Genomic DNA, 22,147 nt, shown 5'->3' on the forward strand with positions numbered 1-22,147 from the left:
CAGGAGTGGTGAGTGTGTCCTGGTGGTGGTGCACTTTGAGTTCAGGGCCAGCCTGATCTACAAAGCGAGTTCTAGGACAGCCTGGGCTACAACAGAGAAACCCTGTTTCAAAGAACCAAAAAAAAAAAAACAACTCCAAAAAACAATACATAACTTATTATATATAATGTTACAAATATATATGTGCATATAATTTATTATGTCAGCTACTGCTTGCAGTATCAAGGTCTCGTGTCATAGCCTCACTGTGGGCAGCCATACTGGAGACTTTCAGCTCTAGAAAAGTCCATGGAGGTTCTGGGTGCAGCCCCTCCCCCAGTCACCAGTTTGGCGCCCAAACACACTTGGACGCCTAGGGATCACCTCACATCCTGTTCCCGCTCCGGGACAGGGCCTTCCTCACTGGATGGCTTTTTCCACAAGGGTGGGGTACCTGCTTCCCGGGGTGGGAATCGAGTCACCCCAGAAGGTACTAGAAGGTTCCATCGGGGGCCATGTGCAAACGAGCTGGTGAGGCCTTGTCTTTCCAACACCGACCGACCCCTCCTGCGTCCACAGGCGGGAACCTAACCGGAAAGGGACCTGCCTGCTCTACCATTCAGACCCCATCGCAGGCTGGGAAAGTCAGGGGCGTGGCCTACAGCCTGGGGCGTGGCCTAGCGAGGCCTCCGTCGTCTTTGGGAGGGGCCAAGACGTAAACTCGAGCCTCTCATTGGGCGGCCCGCGAGGTGTGCCCTGCCTCAGGCCCAGGGGGAGCCCCTCTAGGCGCACACCACAAGTTGATGGGCAGGAGGGAAGGCGGTTGGGGGCGTGGCCCGCAAGGAGCCGCAGGTACGCACCTCCCACCGGGCGGGGCTATGGGCGGAGCCTGGCCCGCTGTGAGGTAGGCTCCGCCCCTGGCCCGCGGGGATCTGCGCGGCGGTGGAGGCGGTGAGCGCGCGGGCTTGCGGCGGCGGTTGGCGGGCGGGCTTCCGCCGTTGGGACCGCCGCGGCCTGGTCGCTCAGGCTCGGACGCCGCGTCGGGCGGGCTGGGGGTGGGTGAGCCCGCTGCGGCCTTGGGTGGACCGGGCGGTTGCAGGCGGAGAGCCTGGGGAAGGGCGGCGGCTGGGCCGGACCCGCTGGGCCGCGTCCGCTTCTGCGCAGGGCCCATGTGCGGCCGAGCCCCGTGGGAGCTGAGAACCTCCAGTTTCCTGCTGCGGACCCTGTATTTCTTACCTGAATCCATCCCCCTCTCTAGCCTCAGTCCCTGTCCCTCCGAGAGCCCCGTATTTCCGGCCTGGTCCCTATCTTCTGCAGCCTGAACCCCGTGTTTTCTGCCTAATCTCCCCCACTCTTTGCAGCCTGGACCTGTGTCCCTGCTGAGATCCCGAATTTCCTGCTGGAAGCCCCGTATTAACCCAATTCTGCTCTACCTCTGCATTGTGAACCCAACATTCCTTACTCGACCCCCCTCTCTGTAGCTTGAATGGCGAATTTCTTGCTTGGTACCACATTTCTGCAGCCTGAATCTGTGTTCTCAGCAGAGAACTCTGAATTTCTTGCGTGAACCCCACTGCGAATCCTGAACCCCTATTTCTTCCTTTTGGATCCCCTCTCTGCATTCCGAACCCAAAATATCCTGTTTGAACCCTATCCCTGTTGTGAACCTAGAGATTCATGTCAGAGGCCTAGTCTTTGCCTCCTTTGCTACCCCCGTCCTTAACTTGACCTCATCGTTGGTGCAAACCCTGTATTTCCTGTTGAACTCCCAATTTCTACAGCCTAAATCTCAGTCCCTTATATGAATCCCATCTTTTCTTCCCGTTACCGCTCTCATTCTGTGAACCTGGTTCACATCTCCTGCCTGACTCTTCTCCCTGAACCTCCTCGCTATGAATCCTGTGTTTGCTTCCCAGACCCTCTGCTAAGAGCCCCCCCCCCATTTTTTGTTATCTGAATTCCCATACCTGCTTTGAAGTCCTTATTTGCTTCCTAAACTCCCATCCCTGCTGCCTGTACCCCTCTGGAAACCTCTCCTGCTTCTATGAACCCTTCTACTACGCAAACCCTTGTTTTTGCTGGTGGGTCTCCTCCTTGTCCCTGGCGTCCTTCCTGATGCTTTAATCTCTCCTCCCCCATCTTTCCATTTCTGTCCACAGCCCTGGCTGCCTCTGCCAGGGATGTCATGTCATGAACGCCTGCATCTGTCCCTGTCCTTCCAGGGAACGGGGCAGCTGTGTGTGCCCTGTGTGTGCTGCAGTCAGGCCCGAGGCTTGGAGGGTTGTGAGCTTTGACTGGAATGCCTGTTGCTGCTGTGGGTGTCCTGGGTGCTACCTTGAAGCTGGAGGTCGGGGAAGGGGGAGTCCATTGAGTTTTACTTAGGGAAACAATTCAGCCACTTCCCCAACTCCCAGGACCCTGCACTTGACTGTCTCGTGGCTGGGTTCCTGATTGACCTATCTCCTAAGGCTGTGTGTGAGACCAGCTTCTGCCCTTGAAGCTCCTGTCTGTGTGAATGCCACCCAAATGCAAGCAAATGCCTTTCTAACCCATCATACACATTTTGTTGCAGGGCACCTCTGGCATCAGGCCCTGTAGCACCGTGAGCATAGCGACTCTCTTTTGCCACAGCTCTGAGTCATGACGGATGCCAAGTATGTCCTCTGCCGATGGGAGAAGCGATTGTGGCCTGCAAAGGTGACAGCCCTTATTCTAATTTGTGGAATTAGAAATGACTTTTGGTGACAATAATTAAGTTTTTATCAGGCTCTGCTCCCTTGGAGTGATTCTGGAAGAAAGAGTTGAGCCTTAATGCTTGGCGTTCAGATCTGCTGGCACAAGTCCCAAGGTTCCCTTCACTCCACAGGGTTTTGGTCTGGCGCTCAGGAGCCTCTCTATCCGGAATTGTATTTAATTATCTTTCACACTAAGGAAAAAAAAATAACCAGACTCAGCTATAAAAAGGTGTGGAAGGCTTCGACTATAGGAAGTGTCTAGGAGCCCCCAGAAGGGGAATAATAACTGTGGTGTTTCGGGGGTGCTTTCTGGCAATTTAGCAGGAAGTGCTAAGCCTGTGCCCTAACCTGGGATGGCCATGGGCTAATGTGCCTCTGTTTCTCTTAGGTGTCTAAGTCCTGTGGCCATCACTTTGGGAAGGGCTTGCCACATGTTGGTCCCTTCAGAGTGCCATAACAAGAATTCTTTTTTATGTTTTTTTACACATAGGTTTTGGCCATAACTGAGACTTCAGTGAAAAACAGGAGAAAAAAAGAATTATTTCTAGATGTTCAAATACTCTCGCTAAAGGAAAAGTTAAGTTTTTTTTTCTTTTTTTTTTTTTAATACTATCTTTCCCCTTCTGTCTGCGGTTTCCAAAATGATTCTCACAAAAGGAAGAGAAGCCTGCTTCTTCTGGGCTTATTCCTCACTAATAGCCTCGTGGAGAGGACAACGGGTTTTATTTGACACCAATTTCAAGTTGAAGGTCTTATATGAGGCGCAGGGATCTGCAGGGAGAGGGGTCTCAAGGGTGAATATGTAGAAATTATCCCCAGGGAGCCATGCTGGGGTCTCTCCTCTCACCAAGGACCAGAGTATCCCAGGCTGCTCTAGGCTCACCGCACCACTAAGGGAAAAACATTTCTCCACACCGGAAAGGCAGATGGGTGGCAGGACTCTATTGTCCTGCACTTGGTGACCTTTCATGGGTCATCTGCAAGGACGATGTGGGTGTGGTCTGCATACAGTCCCTTGTCACAATCCTCACTTCTGAAGAGTCCATTGGCCGCCTGTCTCCTGGGTCCCCCGGCCTGCTCCTTCCTGCTACCATCTTCAGAGCCCGCCACCACTCAAGAGTCCCCAGCTCCCTCTCTCCCTGCGGCAGGGAAGGTAATTGAATACTTGAGTTTAAAAGGAAAGCGCGTCCTTTAAACTAAAATGCGCCTGCTGGGCTGTAAACAGCTCTCAGTGACATTAGCGGCTACTCAGAAAACCTAACAAAGGAGTTATTTGTGCAGTTGAAAGTCGGATTTGCCTCATGAAAGTCCCAATTTGAATTTATTTTTACTCTTAACTCCAGCCGACCTTTTCTTTCTTAAAAGCAGGGGGTGGGGAGGAAAAAAGCCATATCCACCCTGGTTGGCTGCCTGTCACCTCAGGCAGTGTGTCCCTCCCTGTCCCTTCTTCAGTGTGACTTGGTGTGAGTGGAAGGTTGAAAGGGACATCTGGACAGTAGGGTTTGCAGGCTGATGGCACTAACTGGCTCTTTGTCGCCGCAGGATTCAGGTGAAGAGCTCTGCTGTGGAGGCACTGCAGAAGTCACACATTGAGAACATCGCTGCCTTCCTGGGTAAGGGCTCCAGCCAGGCCACCGCGGTGCTGTGTGTGCATCGTGACGGTGGTCCATCCTCTCCACACGTCTTCATATGGGCAACCTCACAAAAGAAAAAAATGGATTTGCTTGCTTTTTTTTTTTTTTTTTCATGTAGCCCAGGTTGGTCTTGAAATCACTGTATAGCAGAGGCTGACCTTGAACTCCTGATCCTCCAGGCTCTTAGTCCCAGTGTTGTGATGTTGTGTTCATGTGTCCTGGGGACAGGACCCAGGGCCTTGTGCATATCACAGGTATTTGCTCCCAATTGGGCATCTGCTTTATAAGCCCTTCCAGAGCCAGCTAGCTCTGTTTGCTTGTTTGTGGCTTTTTGTTTGGGCAGTGCTGGTGGTGGGAGCCAGCCACAGAGCTGTGTTCTCTGCTTCTATGTTTTTCTGTGTTTCTTAACTTTTGAGAGTCTCATACTGCAGCCCAGGCAGGTCTGGAAGTGGTGGCAGTCCTCCTGCCTCAGCCTTTCTAGAGCTGGGATCACAGGTATTGAACCCCAGGCCCAGGTTCCAGCTGGAGTCCTCCACACACCAACTGCTTCTCAGACCCCCAGCCAAAACCAGACCTGCCAGATGTGAGCCTTGTGATGGGCAAGGAGGATGGGAGAAGACATCTGCTCCCACAGGAGCAGACAGCTGACCATCCCCTGAGCCCCAGAGACCATGATATGGGGATGGGAATGGCCTTGAAGTGTGGTGTCAGAAGGACTGGGAAGGCAGAGTTAGTGGGATCGAAGATCCCAGGCCAGCCAGCCTCTTCAGTAGTAAATACTGGGCTGGGGCCGTAGCACTGTGATAGGAGCCCTGCTCGCATGAAGCCTTGTATTTAGTCTTTGGAACCACTGCATGCATACACAATAGACAGCCAGACTTAAGGGACACACATGCATTCAGAACATACAGACACATATAACATACATGCAGATATACATATACACATAAATTGCCAATTAAAAAGCCCAGGGGAGCAAGGACAGAGTGGTCAGCCTTCAAGCTGCCACTCCCGTGTTACCTGCATGTACTGCTGGTGGGATGAGTCTGGCTGCGTGTCGGGGAGAACTCTGCTTCCTTTGTGTGTGTAGTGCCTCAGTTCAGCAGCCTCCACCCCTTCCTCCTGTGGCTGAGCTAGACTTCTTGTGCACCCCACTCCAGACCTGGTGCGGGCACACACAGCAAGGGTCCAAGATGCAGGCAGTCACACCCAGCAGCGCCAGTGTCGGGCTCCTTGCGCTCGGATTGAGAGTGTGAGTCACAACAGCAGAGATGGGGCCAGGGCAGCCAAAGCGAGGGCTTTATCTCCTGGAGCCCACAGCTGTCCAGGGTGCTGGCCACCTTGCTGAGAGAGCAAGGGCATCCTCAGTGCTGCTTTGGAGTATTGAGGGCTGCTTGCTCGTAAGTACCTTTTAGTATTTATTAAGCAGGCAGTGTGCCCGAGAGTATGAAGCCGTCCCCGATAGATACTCCATTCAAATAAACAGTGCAACACACTCAGGTATGTTTATACACAGCATTGTTTTAGAACTTGGAGGGATTTTGCAGTCAGCCAGTCAGGCTGAGGTCATTCTGGGTGTGTGCTGTTCTTCGATCATAGTCCAAAGTGAATGTATAGCCATATCTTGGCTTTGTCCTCTTTTTGTGGGGGACACAGCAGAGCAGTGCCAGGCCTGCCTGTTACTTGGTAGAGACGGGTGCCAGGCACATGGTGTGGTCATGGAGTCTGCCGCCGTATGGCTGCAATGCTAAGCCCTAGGCACTTGAGTGGAGGGGTTCTCATTGTGTGTATCTTTGTCTCTGTCTCCACAGCCTCTCAGAATGAGGTCCCGGCTGCTCCCCTGGAGGAGCTGACCTACCGACGCTCCCTGCGAGTAGCCCTGGATCTCTTGAATGAGAGGACCAATTTGAGTCCTGAAAGCCATCTGATGAAAGACGAGACCACATTGTCCCAAAAAGAGAAGCCACACGCAGATATGGCCTCTTGGATCCCCAGTGCTCCCTCTCTATCTTTCCACGGTGAAGATGGTGAAGACGTGGCTGCTCAGCGCATATCCAAGAGTAGGTGGGAATATGTCCCACAAAGCCTGTCAGGGTTGTCTGCATCCGAAGAGGACCCCAGGTGCAAAGTGGACCGTAAGACAGGCCTCTCAAAGAATGGAACCCCAAGGGCAGCATTGCTTTCCCCCACTGGAGATGGGTCTCGGGACAGTTCTGGGTCACGACTGGACCGTGGACAGGAGGACACAACCAGTAAGAGGCGGAGGGATTTGGGAGAGAAACCTACCCGGCGCCACAAAACCGAGTCTCGCCTTTCTAAGGGAGAAAGTGTTGTAGAGAACGAGGGACAGGCAAGCAGCTGTGTGACCCCAGCTTCACCAAGGTTGCTCTCCCAAACCTGGGAAGAGGACCCCTGTGCTGGGGTGAAAGGCTTTGACCGGGTTGTACCATCAGGCAGCAGCAGGCTGCTCCCGGCCTCTGAGAGAGGCAGACGACACCCAACAAAGAGGCCACGCTTGGATGGAGGCCAGAACCCACAGGCCAGGCAGCTGGGAACTGGAACTGTGGGGGCAGTGCCCTCCCTTAGGAGCTGGTCTGGGGAGGCTATGGTACTGCGCAGTGCTGGTGACAATGACAAACCAGAAGAAGGTAACCATGGGAGGGGACACCTGCTGTGGGGTTCTGTAGTGTTTTAACAGGTTCTTCTCCCAAATATTTGTCTTTGTGTTTGAGTAGAGTGGGGACTCAGGCAGAGCTGGGGGAGCAGTTAGTGTTGTTAAAAGCATACTCCCAGCAAGTGACGGGGGTGCTCAGGACATTAGGAAGCTTAGATTCAGGAGCTGTCAGAAGTCATTCTGAAACCTGTGTGTGGCTGCAGCCAGGGACTGGTCCCATCTAAACCTGTCTTGACCCACTGAGCTCTGCCAGGGGCATTCAGGAATCAGTTGTGTAGTCTTGGGGACGTAGGACACAGTGGGGCCCTTCACAAGGCCATCCTGTGCCTGGCCACGGGCTGCAGGGTACCCGATCCCCTGCACTGTGTCTTGGGGACTGTCTCTGTCCTTGTTTACAGTCACCTTTTTGTTCTGGGGCCCATTCTGTGTGTATCCACATGGCAGATAGAGTTGCCACCTGCATTTCCCACTCTGTGTCTCTGAGTGCTGCTCTCCATTTCTCTTCCTGTTTATTTTAAGATGAAGTACATCTTAAAAGGCTGCAGCTCAGAGCTAGAGCACTTGCAAGGGAGACTCCAGCGCCAGAATTTAAGCAGAAAGGAGAGGCCAGTGAGGTGGCTCAGCCGGTGAAGACACTTGTCACCAAGCTCAGTGACTGAGTTTTTTATTTTAATGTTACATTTTATGTATGAATGCTCTGCATATAAACCTGCACACCAGAAGAGGACATTCGATCCCATTACAGATGGCTGTGAGCCACCATGTGGGAATTGAACTCAGGACCTCTCAAAGAGCAGCCAGTGCTCTTAACTCTTGAGCCATCTCTCCAGCCCCTAGTGACCTGAGTTTGATCGCAGGAACCCACAGGGTGGAAGGAGAGAACTAACTCCACAAAGTAGTTCTGACCTCCATGTGTGTGCTCGAGTGCACACACAAACATGCACACATAAGCATGCACAGACACAAACATACAACATGCGCTCACACACACAAACATGCTTAGACACACATGTATGCATACACAGACCTCATACAAGCATACACATACACACAACACGTATTCAGGAGCACACACAAGTACATGTAGACAGTTTTAAAGACAAACACAGACCTGACCACGAGGTGCTCCCTTGTTGAATTCTGTGCAGGCTCTGTCCTTTGTCATAGAAGGCCCTTTGTCTCTAGCCCTTTGCAGGGTGAGGGGTGGCCATCAAGTGGTGTCCCCCTGTCTCAGCAGATCCTGTGTCATCAGAAGAGTCCACGGGGTTCAAGTCCATCCACTCCCTGCTAGAGGACGAGGAGGAGGAAGAGGAGGAGCCACCCCGGATCCTTCTGTATCATGGTGAGAGGCTGCTCTGCTTGAGAGTATTGGGTGAGGGCCCCACTCTGCACAGCCCTCCATAAAGCCATCTCGTTCGGTGCTGGTGGTGTTGTGTTTTTAGACAGGGTCTTTCTGTGTGTCTCTAACTGGCCTGGAACTTGCTGTGTAGACAAGGCTGGCCTCTGATGTCAGTGAGATCCCCCTGCATGAAGGGTGTGCACCTCCATACCTGGCACTATGCAGTTTTTTTTTTTTTTTTTTTTTTTTTTTTTTTTTTGGAAACAGGATTTCTCCGTGTAGCTTTGGAGCCTGTCCTGGCACTCGCTCTGGAGACCAGGCAGGCCTCGAACTCACGGAGATCCGCCTGTTTCTGCCTCCCTAGTGCTGGGATTAAAGGCGTGCGCCACCGCTGCCTGGCACTATGCAGTTTTTATGCTCTGACCTGAGACCTGTCGCCGGCAGAGGACTTAGGAGAGAGGTAGCAGCCATGCATGGAAAGCCAGCATTGCCCCTACTCCCTTGCCGGATACAGACATAGGCTCTGTTGCCCTCAGTTGGGCAGAGCTACTTTTGCCAGTGGAGCAGGGACCCGTGTCCATCCAGGGAAGTGCAGGTCCTCCCTAAAGTACTCCATGGATGGGGTGTGCAGCCGAGAATGATCTGTGAATCAGGGCTGCTGAGTGCACAGGGATGGCTCAGCCACTGAGGAACCCCGGGCCTCCCCTCAGCCAAGCTGCACAGTGTGGCCCAGATGATACAGGGCAGCTGAAACTGTCAGCAGCCTCCTGGGCAGGTGACGCCTGCAAGAGTGCCAGTATTAGTGAGGCACTAATCCATCCCCAACTCACCTCCTGTTCTTTCTAAGTGTGCATGAGTCCCAGGGCTGAGTACACGTTGAGCACCTAGAATAATAGAGGACCTGGGTGCTTGTGTGAGCTGTACCTTGCAGGTCATCATTTAGGTCAGTCCCAAAGATTAGAGCATACTGACTGCAGAGGGACCTCAGCTTCCAGACATTAGGATCTTTGGCATCTGGTGTCCTTCCATGGCAGGCTTGAACTGATAGCTTCCTAACCCACCAGACCAAGCTCACCACAATTGCCAGACCCCAGCCAGGGTCTGTGAGTTGCTTGGTGCCTCTTCTGGATGGGTTGTCACCTTCCTCAGAGCCATGTCACCTCTTCCCCAAGTACCTGCCAGCCTCAAGGAGCCTTTCATAGCCTTTCGTGGGAGGCATGGCGACGTTCCTCCACTTCTGCTGGCTTTCCTGGTGCTTAAAGCTTTAAAAGTCAGTTTATACCAGGCTCCTCATTCTGGGACTCTTGGTGAATAGAAAATGTTAAGCTTATGCAGAAAGCTAAAGACAGGGATCCCTGCAAGTTGAAAGCCAGCTTGGGCTACATAATAAATCCTGCCTTAAAAATAAAAAACAGCTGGGTGTTGGTGGCGCACACCTTTAATCTCAGCACTCAGGAGGCAGAGGCAGGTGGATCTCTGTGAGTTCAAGACCAGCCTGGTCCACAAGAGCTAGTTCCTGGACAGGCTCCAAAGCCACAGAGAAACCCTGTCTCGAAAAACCAAAAAACAACAAAAACAAAAAACAAAAAGCCGGTCAGTGGTGGCGCACACCTTTAATGCACTTGGGAGGCAGAGGCAGAGTGGATGCTGTTACCTAATGTCTAATTTTTGAAGGACATTAGACTTAGAGATGGGTTTTATAGGGTGGAACTCATCCATCCTGCTGCTGACTTCATCTCTGTGAGTTCGAGGTCAGCCTGGTCTACAGAGCGAGTTCCATGACAGCCTCCAAAGCCACAGAGAAACCCTGTCTCAAAAAACCCGGATGGATGGATGGATGGATGGATGGATGGATGGATGGATAGAGAGAGAGAGAGATAGCAAAGTCACGGCTGTGGCTCTGTGGCAGAACACTTGTCTGGCACTGATAAAGCCCTGGTCTCAGCTCTATCCTCAGTACCCCATAAATCAGGCATGGTTGCATGCCTGTCACCCTAGCACTTGGGAGGCCGAGGCAGGATCTCTGAGTTCCACGGCCACCTGATCTACAGAGACCTTCTCTCAAACCATAGCAAAGAGTGACTTTTCCTCCTCTGAGAATATTGTGTTTCCTGTATTTTGTGACCTCAGTTTCTCGGATTCCTTGAACTTGGTGTTCCTGGGAGGACAATTTATTCTGTGAGCCATGTGATTATATAATCTACATTTTGGTGTCGAGCTGCACCTGGCATGGATGCTGTTATCTAAATGTCTAATTTTTGAAGGACATTAGACTTAGAGATGGGTTTTTTAGGGTGGAACTCATCCATCCTGCTGCTGACTTCATCTCTGGCCACAGGACACACACAGTCATGGCCTCATGGCCCATCACGGGCTCTGAGACTCCCATTCTGTGAGTCCTGTGTCTGCCCCCAACGTCTTGGTTTCCTGGTAGATCAGGTTAGAGTTGGGTTTAAATAATGCTGTGGTGGGCTGGGCGTAGGTGGCACACGCCCTTAATCCCAGCACTTGGGAGGCAGAGGCAGGCCGATCTCTGTGAGCCTGGTCTACAGAGAGAGTTCCAGGACAGCCTCCAAAGCAATAAAGAGAAACCCTGTCTCAAAAACCAAAAAAAAAAAAAAAAAAAAAAGATGCTGTGATGAATTCGGGTTTTCTTTTTTTCTGTCTATAACATACTTGAGGTAGATTTGACTCAGCCCTTCTTTTCCTTCCTTTTAATCCTAGAACCACGATCGTTTGAAGTAGGAATGCTGGTCTGGCTTAAATACCAAAAATACCCGTTCTGGCCAGCTGTGGTAAGTGTACCTGCCGCCTGCTGTGGGCATCAGGTCCCTCATCTAAGCTCCTCCCCTTACTCAGACATGCAGGCTGGTGGCTCTGGAGGCTCAGGCCCTGATGACTGATGACTCTGACAGGACCTGGTTAGTTGATGAAAGCCAAGCCACCTCCAGGAAGCCTGTGTGAGCATGCGCATTACCGAGCTTCAGGAATGGATGCTTCAAGTTTCCTCCATCCCGACCCCTGAGTTTAGGTCCTTTGATGCCATGGGCTTGGTGGCACACGCTTGTAAATCCCTGCACACTGGAGGCTAAGTCAGGAGGATCCAGAGTGCAGTTTTCAGCTACATGAGAATGTTGGAGGCTAGCTTGGGCTACATGAGAGCTGTCTCAAAAGCAAAATAATTTTTTAAAAAAGGGTGTCTTAGCCCCACGGAAGGTCTGTTATGTGTCAGGTGAGCTTGCTGTGACGAGGGCAGCCCTAGGTGCATTCATGCCCCGCTGCCCTCACACCTAACTATCTTTTGGTGGTGTTTTTTTGTTTTTCAAGACAGGGTTTTTTTTTCTGTGTAGGCCTGGCTTTCCTGGAACTCACTCTGTAGACCAGGCTGGCCTCAAATTCAGAGATCTGCCTGTCTGTTTCCCAAGTGCTGGTATTAAAGGCGTGCATCACCGCCACCCAGTTTACATGAGACTAAAAAGCAAACTGGGCATGCTTGGTGGGTAAAGTGCTTGCTGCACTAGCATGAAAGCCTGAGTTCAGCTCTCAGAGCTCACAGAGAGCCAGGCTCTGTGTGCCTGCTATCCTTCGAGGGGTAGAAGGCAGGGACAGGGGAACTCTACAGATAGTCTGGTACATACACTGACAAAGAGACCTTGTCTCAAACCAGTGGACAGCAAGGGCCGAGGCTTGAGGTTGTCCATGGCTTCCACACATGTGCCCTGCACATGTGTGCATGCAAACTCTGCACATGTGTGCATGCAAATATTTAAAAGCAAGACCCAAATGAAGAATTGGCTGTATTACCTCATAATACCACCGAGCCTGGGATTACAGCTGTGTTCCACCACAGTTACCCTTTTAAAAAATTGGCTTGAAGTTAATGCGGAAGAAAGCAAAGCATGTCCATGCACCAAAAAAAACAAAAAACAAAAAACAAAAAACAGAGTCCCAGGAAGCAATGGGGGCCTGAAGCAGATCACATCCCAGCACCAGGCTGGCAGGCCCAGTCCCAGAGAGGGCCTCAGAAGAGGTGGAGATCACCACCTCTGCCCCTTATCATGCTGTGTTGTCCCAATTTGCCCACAGGTCAAGAGCGTCCGGAGGAGAGACAAGAAAGCCAGCGTGCTCTTCATTGAGGGCAACATGAACCCCAAAGGCCGAGGGTTAGTACTCTAAAGGGCTTGGGCAGGGGCGGAGACCTCTGTGGTGGCCCTGACTGGAGCTGCTGGCACAGTCCAGCGTCCACAGTGCCATTTGGTGCTTCAACCAGATAGCTAGAGTCTGTGCCCAGGTCCCCATGTCATGTTGCACAGCAGCAGAACTTCAGCAGAATATGGTTCTTGGTTGAACTAGATCTGGCCAGTTTGTCTCAGGGTCCTCCGCCATGCCAGCAGCAGACATGAGCTGACCAGCCTCCTCACAGTGATCTCAGAGGCCCCTCAGTCACCTTACAGATGGTGACCCTGGGCACTTGTGTATACCTGAGGGTGGCTGGTTGTGGTAGGGACCTGGACCCCAGTGCCATAGAGGTGCTGCAGCCCACAGTGGGGTTAAGTCTCAGAGGAGGGGGTACCTCCCCTGGGATGAAATTACCTGTGCTGACCTTGGCCTCTGTTCTGTCAAGAATCACCGTGTCTCTTCGAAGGCTCAAGCACTTTGACTGTAAGGAAAAGCACACATTGCTGGTAGGTGGTGGTCTATGGGGTGTGTGTGTGTGTGTGCACATGCGTATGTGTGCAATTGTGTTGGTATTTCTGTTAGTGTGCTGAGGCCGCCCTGTGGAGGTTAGAGGACAGCCTCTGGTGTTGGTCCTTGCCCCTTGTTTTCCACTGTGCTGTGTGCCCCAGGCTCACTGGCCCTCTGACTCTTTGGATTCTCCTGTCTCATCCTCGGAATGCTCTGCCACATCTGATTTTACGTGCTTCTGGGGATTTGAACTTGCTTTCCTGAATGAACCTTATCTGCCTGGCTAGGAACACTTATTTTGTTCTATTTACTCAAAGACCAAAGCACCAGGCTGTGGGGTCTGTACTGAGCAGTTGGGTGCTCCTGAGCATGGCCATTATGGTCGGTCCTTTTGAGTGGCATCCTTGGAAAACAGTAGGCATTGTGGGCACTGAGGCTATTTTGAATGAGTTCTGTTTGATGTAGACACACCTGGCATGTCATCATTAACATTGAGTCAGTAAAGTGTACCAGAATGAGGGCCTGAGTGTGGTTCCCAGAACCCACTGGAAGGGGAACCCACTGGAGTGGTACATGGCTGTTCCCCCCCAGCCCTGGCAGACAGAGACAGGAGAATCCCTAAGGCTCACTGACCAGCCAGTCTAGCCAAGTCGGACAAGCTCCTGGTTCAGGGAGACTGTCTCAACCAAGAGGTAGATCAGCTGAGGACAGTACCCAGCAGCCACTGTGGCCTCCACACATGTGCGCAGCATGCACACAAATCTGGGTGTGGGATACAGCATCCCCAAGGTGACTGGGGGGGTGGCCCATACCCACAGGTCAAGTGCGGGGTGCTAGTTAGAAGCTGAGTAGGGTTAGGAGTTGAAAGGCCTGCACTGGTTATAGACAAGGCCTGGGCTACATGAGACTCTGTCTAGAAAAGAACAAAAAGGTCAATTTGTCAGTCTGGTGGCTTGCTGGCTGCTTCACCTGAAGAGGCTTGTCTGTCATACCCCTGATAGGGCCAGGTCACACCTGCCTCAGTCTGGAGCCAGGAAACGAAGGCTTGGTGCCTTTAGGGCTGCCACAGCCCCTTGTGCCCTGCTGTTGGTTTTGTAGGAGAGAGCCAAGGAGGACTTCGCCCAGGCCATCGGCTGGTGTGTCTCGCTTATCACTGACTACCGTGTGCGGCTGGGTATGTGGGCTGTACCCCAGGGTGTGTGTGGGGCTGGGGAGGGGGTGTGCAACACCATTGGCAACTCTTGAGGGCAGGATGGAGGGGCTGAGGTGGATGTGGTCCCTGTCCTACATCCTGTCTTGGCCTGGCTGACCTGTGACGATACTGTTTCTGTGGAAGGTGGGAGCAGGTGCAGCCCTCCTGACTGAAGGCCCAGCTTCTCTGCACGGCACTGCCTCTGTGGTGACTGGCTGTCACCTGAGCCCCTGGCAGCTCCTTCCTGGGGCAGTGGACAGACTCGCACCCCACAGACCTGCCTCAGGGCCAAGCACAGACCAGAAAGCTCCTGCCCAGGAGTCCTGAGCCACAGGACCTGGCAGGGCACAGTCTGAGCACAGCCCTTTCTCGTGCCCTCCACAGGCTGCGGCTCCTTTGCTGGATCTTTCTTGGAATATTACGCTGCTGATATCAGTACGTATAAGTGTTCTTCAACATGGGTCCTTGAGAGACTGTCATGTTGAGTTCCTGCTGTTCTTGGTACATGCGCAGAGCTCTGTGACCTCAGCTGCCCCCTCTGCCCTGCATCCCTGTCAGGTGGGCAGCTGTGTGTCAGGTCTGAGGAGTGCTACCTTCACACTGGGGCATTTAGCTGGTGCACCTGATGGTCCCCAGAGCGAGGATTCTCCTCATGAGCATGAGACTCTGAAGAGAGTTGGGAGCTGAAGGGACACAGCTCCCAGTGTGTCTTCCCCTTGCAGGCCACCCTGTGCGCAAGTCCATCCAACAGGATGTCCTAGGAACCAGGTTTCCTCAGCTGGGCAAAGGGGACGCTGAGGAGCCTGTGGGGGACAGCCGGCCAGGACAGTGGCGGCCATGTAGGAAGGTGCTGCCCGACCGCTCCAGGGCTGCGCGGGACAGAGCCAACCAGAAACTGGTGGAGTACATTGTGAAGGCCAAGGGTGCAGAGAGCCACCTGCGGGCTATCCTGCACAGCCGCAAGCCTTCACGCTGGCTGAAAACGTTCCTGAGCTCTGGCCAGTACGTGACATGTGTGGAGACATACCTGGAGGATGAGGCACAACTGGATGAGGTGGTAGAATACCTGCAAGGCATCTGCCGAGACATGGATGGTGAGGTGCCTGCACGCGGCAGTGGGGACCGCATTCGCTTCGTCCTGGACGTGCTGCTGCCTGAGGTAGGTGCCCCAGGACCCATGCTAAGGGTTCCAGGAGGAGCAAGTGCAAGTCAGTTAAAGAAGCTGGCCAGCTTGTGACCCTGGACAGACCTTCATCTTCACAATCCAGTTGCTTTATTGCTATGGGTAGGGCTGTGTGCTAGCTTTGTAACTTAGGCTGGCCTCAAACTGAAGGTCCTCCTCCTCAGCCTCCTAAGTACTTGGGTGGTGTGTCTGATTTCCACACCTGGCCCCTGGAGTCACCCAGAACTACTTCAACGTGTAACTTAAAACTGGGTGGTTTTGTCTGTCTCAGGGCTTCGTAATGCCTGGGGTTGGGTATGACGATCCCAAGCAGGGAGCTCCTGATGGTGCAGGTGTCCTAGATACCGCTAAGCCTATGTGCCATAGGCCTGGGGGCTCCTGCAGAGGACAGCTTCACTCCTTATCCAGAGTGAAGGGCCGAAACCTCATAAGAAAGACCCTGTCACCAAGGTGTGGTTGTGCAGGTCTGTCATCCCAGCACACAGCTGCTGAGGCAAGAGGCTTCTGACTTCCAGGCCAACCTAAACTGCAATGAGACTTTTTTTTCTGTGTTTTTGTTTTTGCTTTTTGAGACAGGGTTTCTCTGTGTAGCCCTACTGTCCTGGAACTAGCTCTGTAGACCAGGCTGGCCTCGAACTTACAGAGATCACCTGCCTCTGCCTCCCGAGTGCTGGGATTAAACGTGTGCCACCAACGCCCAGCAAAGACAATTTCAAACAACAAACATATATTTGCCAAAACCACAGTGTGACTACCTTCAAAAAATTAACTCAGGTAGTTCCCTGAGTTCCTGATTGTCAGAACTGTTATACAGTCAGACAAGGTTTCATGTAGTCCAGGCTGCCCTTGAATTTGCCATGTAGCTGAGGGTAACCTTGATCTTCTGCCTCAGTGTCCCTAGGGTCTGGGGTGACAGGTGTGTGTCACACCTGGTTTATGTGATGCTGGGTGTGGACCCCAGGGCCTCATGCATGCCAGGCTGGCTCTTTGCCTGCTGAGTCCCTCCACTCTTCCCCAGGCAATCATCTGTGCCATCTCTGCAGTGGAGTCAGTGGACTACAAGACAGCTGAGCAGAAGTACATCCGCGGCCCGACACTTAGCTACCGGTAGGTCCCCTTGCTGCTGTGCTGTGCTGTGTCTCCCAGTAGCCACAAGGTGGTGCAGATCCTGTGTGTCAGTTCACAGGGGCTGGACGGAGGCCCAGGTCTGCAGGCTGTTTCTCTGAGCCAGGCTGGATGCAAGCCAGGATCCTGGGGCTGGGCAGCAGCTCCCCTGTGGTCGCGTGTGCTGCCTAAGACCCCTGTAATGTCCTTGTGTTGGGCAGTGTGGTCTCTGCCCCACCTGCTCTAGTGTGGCTGGTGATGGGCACAGAGCGAGATTAAGAGGCAGTGCAGCCGTCAGCAGTGCAGCCGTCAGCAGTGCAGCAGGATGAAGACACCTCTCCCGTCAGCCTGCTGCACTCCTGAGAAGTGTGGCCTCAGAGCCTCTAATCAACCTCTGGGCACGCTGCCAGACCTCAGTGGGAGCCAGGCGGGGCAGGGCAGTGAACAGGCAGAGGACGCCGCCACTGCAATAGGTTCTCTATCCTGAGCCGTAAGCCAGGCCCTGGCATGTTGGAGCACATTGCCCCTAATGAGTCGGCATCCCCAGGCGGCCGTGAGCCACTGGCAGGGCTTCTCAACGTCACAGCAGCCAGGTTAGATGGAGGCTCCCATGGGCCCACTGCCCAGGGAGGGAAGCTCCTGTCATTTTCAAGATCCAGACACCAGGTTGACATTGCAGCAAAAGCCCTGGGACCAGCGCTCAAGGCTGCGTCCATCCTTCCCCAGCTTCCAACAGTCAAGGGCACCGTACTTGTTCTTATCCCAGTGTTGGAAGCCTGAGGTCCAGGCCAGTCTGGGCTACCCAGGCTAGAGGATGTCTCATTCCGCCATTAAAGTGCTGGTGTTGCCCAGCGCCCGTGTAAGAAGCTGGGAGTGGTTGTGTATGCTGATAGTTCCAGCCCTGAGAAGGTGGAGACAGGACGACACTCTGGACTGAAGGCCAGCAGCCTAATCAGCAAGGACCAGGTTCAGTGGGAGACCCTATCTCCAAAACCAAGGTGGAGATGGCGGGACAATGTCTGATGTCAACCTCTGGTCTCCATATTGTGAGCGTGTGTGTATGTGTGTGCCTGTGTGTGCTTGGTGAGCAAGGCCCGCCCACCACTGTGCGCTCTGCTGATGTAGGTCTTTGTTCCTACAAGGAAGTGCTTACTGCCCAATCATGCCCAAAGTAATCCTCTACTTTTAGATGTGCCTGTTTTATGAATATGAGTCTTTACCTGCATGTGTGTGTGTGTGCCTGGTGCCTGTAGGTGTCAGAAGAGGGCATTGGGTCCCTTGGGACTGGAGTTATAGATGTTTGTGAGCCACCATGTGAGTGCTGGGAACTGAACTTAGGTCCTTGGCAAAATCAGCAATTTGTCCCAACCAATGAGCCACTTCTCCAGCTCCTCAAATAATATTCTTTAGAGTAAGTGTGGGCAGGCAGAGTGAAGCAGGATTGCTGTAAGCTCAAAGTCAGCCTGAACTATGTAAGACACACATAAAAAAAAGAAAAAGAAAAAGTCACCCTGGGGTTGATTTTCATCTAGCCTGTATGAAGTCCATCTCAAGTTCACCTGGGAGAGTTGTGGGTTTTTTTTGTTTTTTGTTAATGTTTTGAGACAGGGTTTATCGGTGTAATGCTGGCTGTCCCGGAACTTGTCTGTAGACCAGCTGATTTTTGAGCTCAGAAGAGATCCGCCTACCTCTACCTCCTGAGTGCTGGGATTAAAAGCGTGCACCACCACCACTTGGCCCGTCTTTGTTTTCGTGGCCTTTTTCTTTAGTGCATAAATGTACCAGCTCAGCCTGCATCGCCCCACTGGTTGTATGATTGTAGATGCCCACTTGACCCTGGCGTCTCATGGCCATCTCTTGTTTCCTGAAGGGAAAAGGAAATCTTTGACAATGAACTCCTGGAGGAGAGGAACCGCCGCCGTCGCTAATGCTGCCATCCAGCCAGTGAGGTTTCCACAGCCTGCTGGAGAGAGCTCTTCAAGAATGTACTAGAAGCAAGAGGCCCAGGAGTGTGTTGACTTTGAACTGTGGGCCCTGTGTCATCAGTATTGTGTCTGTGAGATCAAATGTCATTGACACACCAGAAGCCTGCTAACAGCTACAGACAGCCACTTTCTGGAAGTTTCTGTGCGTGTATGCGCATGTATGTTTGATTTTTGTTTGTTTTTTAATTGTTACTATTTGGTTTATAAATGAGTTTGAATGCACATGTGTCATGGTTACTGCACAGTGTGCCCGGCGTGTGTGCTTGGGTCCCACGTGACTTAGTATGTCAACCCTACAGAAGTTTCCGAAAAGACTGATTTGAACACTCAGCTCCCAGAGCATTGACATGTTTCCCTGGCATTGTTTTGTTTATTTCTTCCCTGTGTTTCTGGAATCTTTCTGCCACTCCAGTGTGTTGAGCAGGAGGTGGAGAACCCGGTAGCATCAACAGTCTTTATAAGTGGGATGTGTTTGGGAGGTGGGGACACGTTTGCTAAGTGGCTTCTGTGTGTCCCTGCAAGTACAGGCAGGTCTGTTGCACTCAGCCCCAATACTTCTGTCTCCTCACAGCCTTGGTAATGTATTGAGATAGTTGTCACCAGTTTCCAGCATGGCCACCCCTCCTCCCCCCACCGCTTTGGGGCTGGGGGTGGTCCTGAGGCCTCTCCTGCTTCTGTCCACACTGGTGGCGTGGTCCTGAGGCCTCTCCTGCAAGTTGGTATCCTACAACCCTATCCCTAGGCTCCCTGGTGCCATCTACTGGTGTTTTCCCACCTCCCATACCTCAGGAACCACAACCCTGTGTCAACCTGACACCCAAGCCCTTCCGTGATGAAGACTCAAATATCCCCTCGCTCCAGCACAGAAAGGCCTGAGTGAGGATCCTGATGCTCAGGCACCATGGAGACTGGACTGTGTGTCATTGATGCTATGCCATGCTAAGAAAATGGGAAGTGTCCCTAAATGCATCTTGCCTGTCTGTCGTGTGTGGCTGTGTTCCTCCTCCGTTCTGCTTCCTCCTCCTCCTCCTCACCTCTTCCTGGGCCACCACCACCCCCTTGCTGGCCCACAGCTGTTCATGGAGCCTCAGTCTGTCCCTTCATCCCCTCCCCATGTGTTTTCTGCAGTTCTGGGCTCCCAAGCACTACCCTGATCCCCTGACCTTTGACTCCTGGCCATCTGCCAGGCAACACTGACCAAGCCTCTACCGGCCACTGCTACAGGACATTACCCAGAGCCTGGTGACAGCAGCTTGATCAAGAGGCCAGGCATGGAACATATATCAAGAATGAAGGCTTGCAGTGATGAAGATGAACAAACATCCAACTCATGCCTTGCCACCAAGTCATATAATTGAAATATATTGCATTTATTGTGTGTGGGGGCACAGATGAGTGGGAGTGGGTATGTGTGTGCCAATTTGTGCTTGAGTATGTGAGGCGAGAGAGGCACCTCATGGGAGTCAGCTATCTTTCTCTATGTGGACCCAGGGTTGGGACTTAGGCTTGGTGGCAAGTGTCTCTATCTACTGAGCTATCTGCTGTGCCTCCCTTGGGTTAGTGGGAATCTTACTGTCATTCCAAGTTTGCTCAAATACTAAGTAACACAAGGTGGTCTTGAATTCCCAGGAATCCTGTCCTAGTCACTTTCCCTTTCTCTTGAGACCGCCCTGGCTGTCCTGGAACTTGTTGTGTAGACCAAGCTGGCCTCAAACTCAGAGGTTTGCTTCCTTCAGCCTTTCAAATGTCAGGATCCCAGTTGGGTGCCACCATAGCCAACCCAGCTCGTCCTCTTAAAAGTCATCCACTAATGCCATGTTGGAGATCCCCAGCACGGCAAATGGCCCCCTCAGATTACAGTCACACAGGTCTGTGGGTGCTGAGTTTCCAGCCCATTTGTTTGCATCATTGCAAAGACACCAGGAAGAAAATGAGGGGCTCCAGTAGAGACAGCCTCCAGCTAACTAGGTCATGCCTGATAAGGACACAAGTCATTATCACAGAAGGTGAGGGGTTTGGGTGTGGCTCAGGCAGAGCACCTGACTAGCATACATGATGCCTCAAGTTCCGGGGCTGGAGGACCTCACACAAATGAAATATTTAAAATATAATATGGCTCAGATGACTGTGGCCTACTTAGGAATCCTCTGAACTATCTTTGTAAGTTTTCTGTAAATCTAAAATTCTAGATGGGCATGGTAGGGTAGAGGCATGGTAGGGTCCAGGCTGGAGGATTGCCATGAAAGCCAGCCTGGGCTACAAAGTGAAGCTCAAGACTCAAAAGCAAATGGACAAAAAAAAAAAAAAAAAAAAACCTGAAAGATTTCTTCAGGCTGTAACTCTCGCTCCTGGCCATATCTAGTCTTGAACATGAACATACAGACACATACACACACACCTCTGCCTGCCATCTCCAGAGTTTGTGCCTGGCGTGGAGTTTTGGTTTCACCATTTGTGCACTGTCCTGTTAATTTCAGTTTAGTGTTAAGACTTATTTATGTTTGGTTATGTGCGGTGTGTGTGTGTGTGTGTGTGTGTGTGTGTGTGTGTGTGTGTATGCAAGGCATGAGCCAGCTGGTGATAGCCAGGCGGGGGACAACTTTCATGAATCAGTTCTCTCCTGCCACCTTGTGGAATCCAGAGATCTAGAGTGAGGCTTGGCAGCAAAGTGCTTTTATTCACCAAACCATTGTGCCAGCCTCTATTATTTTTTAAGACAAGGTCTCATGTAGCCCTGGGTGGCCTTGAAATTGCTGTGTAGCCAACAACAATCTCCCCAGTGCTGAATCGCCGACATGCTACACCCTGCCCAGTTTATGGGGTGCCGGGGATGGAAGCCAGGGGCTTATGCATGATAGTGGAGGTGCTCTGTCCACTGAACTTTGCTTTCCTAGATTTGATTCATTTTAGTTTCTTTATTTTCTAAATTCTGTATCTATTAAATATTTAAATTATGTATGCATTATTTTTGGATTTTTCAGAATGTTTCTCTGTGTAGCCCTGGAACTAGCTCTGTAGAGAGAGCATGGTTTCAAAATCAGAGATCTGCCTGTCTCTGCCTCTTGAGTGCTGAGATTAAAGGTGTGCTCCACCAGCACCCGGTCTTTATTATTTTTGTTATTGTTATTTTATGTGTGCTGATGTTTTGTCTGCCTGAAGAAGTCAGAAGAGTCATCAGAGAACTGGAGTTCCAGATGGTTACGAGCCACCATGTGGATGCTGGGAATTGAATCCCTGGTCCTTTCAAAAGAGGAACCAGTGCTCTTAACGACTTGCTGAGCCATTTTTAAAAATGTTATTACGTATTATTATTATTATCATTATTACCATTATCACCATGGGAAGACCTTGACCTCAAACCCATCTTCCTGCTTCTCTGAGTGCTGGAATGACAGGTGTCTAACGACTCACCCTGACATTTTAGATTTCATATAGTAATGGCTTTAGCCCTACCTATTTATTTATTTATTTACTTAACTTTTTTGGTTTTTCGAGACAGGGTTTCTTCTCTGTGTGGCTTCAGAGGCTGTTTTGGATCTCACATTGTAGACCAGGCTGGCCTTGAACTCACAGAGATCCTCCTGCCTCTGCCTCCAGAATGCTGGGATTAAAGGCGTGTGCCACCAACGCCCGGCA

The 22,147-nt window shown here is 51.9% G+C and overlaps 1 protein-coding gene across 5 annotated transcripts; it reads left to right on the plus strand.

The window, feature by feature from the left end:
- The first annotated feature begins 855 nt into the window (after nt 1-855).
- Pwwp3a (PWWP domain containing 3A, DNA repair factor) lies at nt 856-18,733 on the plus strand. 5 transcript variants are annotated; one of them, XM_027419383.2, is made up of 14 exons: nt 856-930; nt 2,552-2,676; nt 3,205-3,290; nt 4,257-4,327; nt 6,160-6,996; nt 8,257-8,364; nt 11,086-11,156; nt 12,448-12,524; nt 12,986-13,046; nt 14,146-14,221; nt 14,624-14,674; nt 14,962-15,398; nt 16,441-16,529; nt 18,397-18,733. In XM_027419383.2, exons 2-14 carry the CDS (start codon nt 2,620-2,622, stop codon nt 18,452-18,454), a joined length of 2,079 nt encoding a protein of 692 aa, XP_027275184.1. In that variant the 5' UTR covers nt 856-930; nt 2,552-2,619; the 3' UTR covers nt 18,455-18,733. The 5 variants fall into 5 exon arrangements, with proteins under 5 accessions (XP_027275184.1, XP_027275186.1, XP_027275185.1 ...); XM_027419385.2 differs by having other exon boundaries at nt 8,260-8,364; XM_027419384.2 differs by having other exon boundaries at nt 905-1,034.
- The last annotated feature ends 3,414 nt before the right edge of the window (nt 18,734-22,147 follow it).

The sequence above is a fragment of the Cricetulus griseus genome, chromosome 5 (genome assembly GCF_003668045.3).
Source record: "Cricetulus griseus strain 17A/GY chromosome 5, alternate assembly CriGri-PICRH-1.0, whole genome shotgun sequence".
Taxonomy (NCBI): domain Eukaryota; kingdom Metazoa; phylum Chordata; class Mammalia; order Rodentia; family Cricetidae; genus Cricetulus; species Cricetulus griseus.